Genomic DNA, 6,115 nt, shown 5'->3' on the forward strand with positions numbered 1-6,115 from the left:
AGATACAGGGTCCTCTTTTCTCAAAGTCACAAGCACTTGAAGATAGATTTTGTCTGATAAAACGATTACCACATGAGCATTCTTGCATACACAGCAGTTATGAGAACCATTCTGGGAGTGAGCTGTGTAGTGTTTATTGTATTGTTGAGGCCCGTAAAAATCTTGTATGGCTGCAGGCAAGCCAAACCCTTGAGTAGCACTACGTCCCGCTGACTTGAGGACCAAGCCCAATCCCTCCCTGAATATAAGGGGAAGTCTCTGTGCTTGTGGTAAAGGAGTGTTAGTTCCTTCCCTTTCTCCACTTTGCTCCTACTCTCTCTAAGTCAACATGAATCGACAGTTTAGTTCCAGGTCTGGGTACCGGAGTGGAGGAGGATTCAGTTCTGGCTCTGCCGGGATAGTCAATTTACAACGCAGAACTACTAGCTGCTCTGTGCGCCGTAGTGGGGGAGGTGGCGGGAGATTTTCAGGTGGCAGATGTGGTGGTGGGGGTGCTGGTGGTGGCTTTGGAAGTCGAAGCCTTGTGAACCTTGGTGGCAGTAAAAGTATCTCCATCAGTGTGGCTGGAGGAGGTGGACGTAGTGGTTTTGGTGGTGGTTATGGCTTTGGGGGTGGTGGTTTTGGTGGTGGTGGATTTGGGGGTGGTTTTAGCAGTGGTGGTTTGGGTGGTGGCTTTGGTAGTGGAGGTGGTTTTGGTGGAGGTGGTTTTGGGGGTGGTTTTGGGCCTGTCTGCCCCCCTGGTGGTATACAGGAAGTCACCATCAACCAGAGCCTTCTGCAACCTCTCAATGTGGAGATTGACCCCGAGGTCCAAAAAATAAAGTCTCAAGAAAGGGAGCAAATCAAGTCACTCAACAACCAATTTGCCTCCTTCATTGACAAGGTGAGTTGACTTGCTGTGTTCTGGTAGAGCTGCTCCTGGTCCATTTGAGATTGGTGCAGCCAACATATGTTTGGGTTAGAGCCTCAATTTTCTGTGTTTAGATGATTTAAGGGGTATTTTTAGAACTGTCTTCTAGGAGACATGTTAGAAGTATGCTTGTGAATGATGTTAATGACTAAACTCTCTCTTGGACAAAGGGGTCTGAGGTCTACTAAACGCAGGTCAATTTCAATAATGTTAACTAAAGTGTTTTTCATTCAGCTTTTGGGCTGAATTTGGTACTTACATATATTGAATGAAGATAACAGAAATGGGGCAAACTCAGCCTTCTAGGGTGCAAATGAGAACCCTGGAAAAGTCTTCCTAAGCATAAAAAGGGAGTTGAGTGTAAACGGAGTGCATTAGATATTGTAACAGAAAGTGTGTAGTCAGTGCCAAACATCTTTTGCGTCAGAAGGGGAGATCTTCCCTCTGAGAATTTTACATTGGCACCATATCATGGTGGAGATTTCTTTGTACTTATATTTCCAAGCATCTGCTTTGGAAAAAACACGTAAACCATTTTTAAACTTTTGCTTAATCATCAATAATAATGCCAACTCAAGTTATCCACAATAGATTTAGTATTCAATTTTGGATTTTCACAATATACTTTTGAACTGTGTGTATGCAGACCAATTTTTATTGACCTAAAAAATTGGAAGGCAAAACTCTGAAGTGTCACATATCTATTTCGAAGTGTAGTTGCAGGAATTTGTATGTGTTTTGCTGTTTGTTTTTTGTGTAGCTACTCTCTTCTAAAGTTCCAGCTGAAATAGTATTATAATTGCCATTCTCGGGGAAGTTAAATCTTCACTGGATTAACAGTGAGCTGGGTTTGGTTTTGGAGATGATGCTAACTCAATCATCTTCTATTTTTTCTGTTTGTCATAACTAGGAAGACAGGAATCGAAGTTCTTTCCTCACGAGGTATGGGCCTGGCTGTGTGGCAGCCTTGGCACTCGGTGGCCATAGGGAGCCACGTCTCTATCAGTGGGTAATGGGGTTTTGTGCTTTCAGGTGCGGTTCCTGGAGCAGCAGAACCAGGTGCTGCAAACAAAATGGGAGCTGCTGCAGCAGGTAGACACCTCCACCAGGACCCAAAACTTAGATCCCTACTTCGAGTCATACATCAACAATCTGAGGAAGAGACTGGACCAGCTGAAGAGCGATCAATCTCGAATGGATTCGGAACTGAAGAACATGCAAGACCTGGTGGAAGATTACCGGAACAAGTAAGGACACCTGGGTGGGCAATTCTTGACATTCATTCTACAATATTTCCAGAAAGTGGCAAGCTAAGACTATGGACAATATGGAATGTTATTTTTTCTCAAGTTATAGGCAAATCCATTTGGCATTTTCAGAAATTTTCATCTTTTTAGAAGTTGGAAATTGTTTAATGGTTTTATTGCTCAGAGGAAAGGGGTGACCAAAATGTCCTAGGTTAGTGATAGAAAAGCAATGAGAAGCAGTGCCCAGTTTAGTCTAGAAACCTGAACTTTAGGCCTCACCTTCTCTGAATCTCTTGTTCACTTCTGATTTCCTTGCAGGTATGAGGAAGAGATCAACAAACGGACAAATGCAGAGAATGAATTTGTGACCATCAAAAAGGTGAGTGCACTCTGTGGGAGGGACCTCACATCTAAAACAAACAATAGAACAGGGTCTCTAATTACTAAGCAGAAAGAAGTCCTGATGTGGAGAGCCAAGTAGTGGGCCTGATGAGTAGCTGAAACAGTTTTCCTTCTACATTATCATGGACCTGGGCTTACAAGGCTCTGCTTCTCCAAAGCCCTCAGCACTTCATGTAGTAAGTGGGGAGGCAAGTTCTTAGCAAATCAGGCAAGCTCCTTTGTGACTGTGATCCCAAGGGTGGGGCAATTTAGAGATTCTGATCCACCCATGACATAAAGTTGTGGAGGAGACCCTAGGCGCTTTTTCTACTTGGAAAAAATCCCCTCAAAGCTGGTGAGAGGGATTTGCCCTGGGAAGACTGTGACTTCATGTTGTCTATTGCTCCTCTAGGATGTGGATGCTGCTTATATGAACAAGGTGGAACTTCAGGCCAAAGTTGACAACTTGCGTCAGGAAATTGATTTCCTTACAGCACTCTACCAAATGGTAAGTCCTCTGATTTCAACTACATTTACAGAGTGGAGAACTTTTAAGCTTGAAGCCATCACTATCCAGAAGAATAGTGATATATCTTCCATCTTCTGATCTCTCCATTGTCTAAGTTGTTTTCTGATTTAAGACAGTAGGAGTCACTGAACTATCTATGTCTTATAGGAGCTGTCTCAGATGCAGACTGATATCAGTGACACCAATGTTATCCTCTCCATGGACAATAACCGCAGTCTGGACCTGGACAGCATCATTGCTGAGGTCAAGGCCCAGTATGAGGAGATTGCCCAGAGGAGCAAGGCTGAGGCTGAGGCCCTGTACCAGACCAAGGTGAATGGGCTGACTATCTGGCCAGCTTTCCTGAAATGTCTTATTTTCCTATCCTGTGTTTTCTCTTGCATTTGTGTGTGTGAACCAGGGTATATGCTCTGTCACATCTAATTGACTTGATTTACCATCTTCAGTATGAAGAGCTCCAGATCACAGCTGGCAAACATGGGGACAATTTGAAAAATTCAAAGATGGAGATTTCTGAGCTGAATCGCATGATGCAGAGACTTAGATCTGAAATCGACAGTGTAAAGAAGCAGGTACTTGTTTCTTTCTTCTACTTAAGAGGTGGTGAGTGAGAGAAAAGGCAGCCAAGAGGTTTCAAGGCAGCATTTAGAGGAATGCCAAGGGTAGAGCAGTTTTGACTCAGGCCCAAGAGAGGCTGCTGCAACACCCTTAAGGGCTTTAAGCAAAGCAATACAGTGGTGTGCTATCCAGAGGTAGGTGAATGCATGAGGTGACTTGAGCTCTTGTGGTTCTGTTGGGCCCAGAGTACTGGCCTCATTGAAGTGGGGAGATCAATTTGAGATAAGAAGGCCAAGGTGGGATTAGGTGTTAGGAAAGTGTGTAATGTGCTGGATTCTCCCTTCTCAGATCTCTGCGCTGCAGCAGTCCATCAGCGATGCTGAACAGCGTGGTGAGAATGCCCTCAAAGATGCCCAGGGCAAGCTGAATGAGCTGGAGGATGCCCTGCAGAAAGCCAAGGAGGACCTGGCCCGCCTTCTGCGGGACTACCAGGAGCTGATGAGCACCAAGCTGGCCCTAGATCTGGAGATTGCCACCTATAGGACCCTCTTGGAAGGAGAGGAAAGCAGGTGAGAAAGGGAATCGGGGCAGTTTGGCTTCTTATGTGCTTCCTCCCTTGCCAGCTGACTGCTGTTGAAGACGCAGCTGTATGACTGCAGCTTGTTCTGGGTGTGGGGAAGGGAAAGGTGCACAATGCAGGAGGAAAGACTTGGTTTCACTCTGGGAGCCACAGTCCCACACTTTTTGTTTTTGTTACTTATGTACATTTTGATTGATTGATGGATTGATTTTAGAGAGAGGAAGGAGGAAAATCATCATTTGCGGTTCCACTTCTTTGTGCATTCATTGATTCCTTCTTGTTTGTGCCCTCACTGAGGATGGAACCCACCACCTTGGCCTATTGGGATGTTGCTGTGACCAAATGAGATACTGGCCAGGGCACCCACACTTCCTCTTGAGGGCTAGAGCATCTCTGTGAAGTGCTTTGAGGTGGAGCAATTTATTCTTTATCTGGGCTGGCTCAGATGTTACCTGGCCTAAAGTCAGTGCCTTTAAAGGTAACCTGCATTAACTGCAAGACTCTTGTTTAATTTATATAGTGATATCTTCCTGTTTGTGAGAAAAATGACAGTCTTGGGAGGCCAGAGAGGACTGGATTAGGTTTCAGATCAAAGAGGAGTCCCTGCTAGGGAGCTTCCGGACAGCTGAGAGGGCCTGGGATGTGCTTCGTGAAGCCCTGGAGAGTGATGAGGGGTTTGCTTTTTTTTCTCCTCCAGGATGTCTGGAGAGTGCGCCCCCAACGTGAGTGTGTGTAAGTACAGCACAGGGGCGTATGCAGGTTTGTGAGGGGTTGGAAAGGAACTGGGGTTGAAGGTAACTGATGTCCCATTGCAGCTGTAAGCACCAGCCACACCAGCATCAGCGGAAGTAGTGGCCGAGGAGGCGGCGGTAGCTTCGGCTATGGCTCCTCTGGAGGTGGCAGCTACGGCGGAGGCTCCGGAGGTGGCAGCTACGGTTCCGGAGGTGGCAGCTATGGCTCCGGAGGCGGCGGTGGCGGCAGCAGTGGGGGACACAGAGGTGGCTCTGGAGGGGGCGGCGGCAGCTCTGGAGGCAGGGGTTCTGCCACTGGCGGCGTCTCCGGAGGCAGCTTCGGCTCCTCCGGAGGCCGGGGATCCAGCTCCGGGGGCACAAAGACCTCCAGTGGCAGTTCCAGTGTGAAGTTTGTTTCTTCCAGCTATTCCCGAGGAACCAGATAAAGAGGCGTTCTCTACCTTGTTAGCTAGCTCTCCTTCTCCATCACTACCAAATATGCTTGGCAAGACCAAAGTCAGTTGCCCCATCCTTATTGAAGAAAAAGGCTGCTGGTTAGTTACATTAGTTCATCGTATTTTCCGGCTCTTTCCTTTCTGTTCTGCTTCCCAAATAAGTTTTTAAATCAGTGGCCAGCTCAGTCCCTGGCTATGATCCTGCTTTGTGCTTTGCCTCAGAAAGGGTTCAACCATCACAACTACACACATCACATTTCAGAGCACTTCCTAAATCAGCCAGAGGCGGGCGGGTGAGACCCACAGCTTCTTTGCCATGCATGGAGCCGCGTGTTCTGGACAGTTCATTACTATCCTGTCTCTTGCAGCAAACCCTGTGCTGCTTTGGTTTTGTACATATGGTATAAGCAAGTTTGATTGACTTTTGTGGAGAGTTCTTAAACTCCTGCTTCCCTGTGTTGCTGCAATAAACTGCATTTGAAATTCTCCATGAGTCTCAAGCTCCTTTGTTCAGGACACTGTCCACCTTGGATGGGTACGTTGTGGAAGGGGAAGAAGATCCTAGAGCTGCCTGGCACATGGGGAAGTTGGGGCACATGAACATGAACAATGTGGGGAGGCTGGTCAGACAACATTTAACTTTAAACATTTAACGTTGAACTAGACAAGCTCTTTTCCATAGGGTAGATATGTCATGGAGGAACTGGGGTAGCAGCTTTCATTC

General features: G+C 46.6%; 1 protein-coding gene across 1 annotated transcript; it reads left to right on the forward strand.

Moving 5' to 3' along the window:
- The first annotated feature begins 273 nt into the window (after positions 1-273).
- On the forward strand, positions 274-5,796 carry KRT1 (keratin 1). The gene is made up of 9 exons (XM_024575556.3): positions 274-883; positions 1,943-2,157; positions 2,476-2,536; positions 2,951-3,046; positions 3,215-3,379; positions 3,514-3,639; positions 3,974-4,194; positions 4,903-4,937; positions 5,021-5,796. Exons 1-9 carry the CDS (start codon positions 329-331, stop codon positions 5,380-5,382), a joined length of 1,836 nt encoding a protein of 611 aa, XP_024431324.1. The 5' UTR covers positions 274-328; the 3' UTR covers positions 5,383-5,796.
- The last annotated feature ends 319 nt before the right edge of the window (positions 5,797-6,115 follow it).

This window comes from Desmodus rotundus, chromosome 3 (assembly GCF_022682495.2).
Source record: "Desmodus rotundus isolate HL8 chromosome 3, HLdesRot8A.1, whole genome shotgun sequence".
Taxonomy (NCBI): Eukaryota; Metazoa; Chordata; class Mammalia; order Chiroptera; family Phyllostomidae; genus Desmodus; species Desmodus rotundus.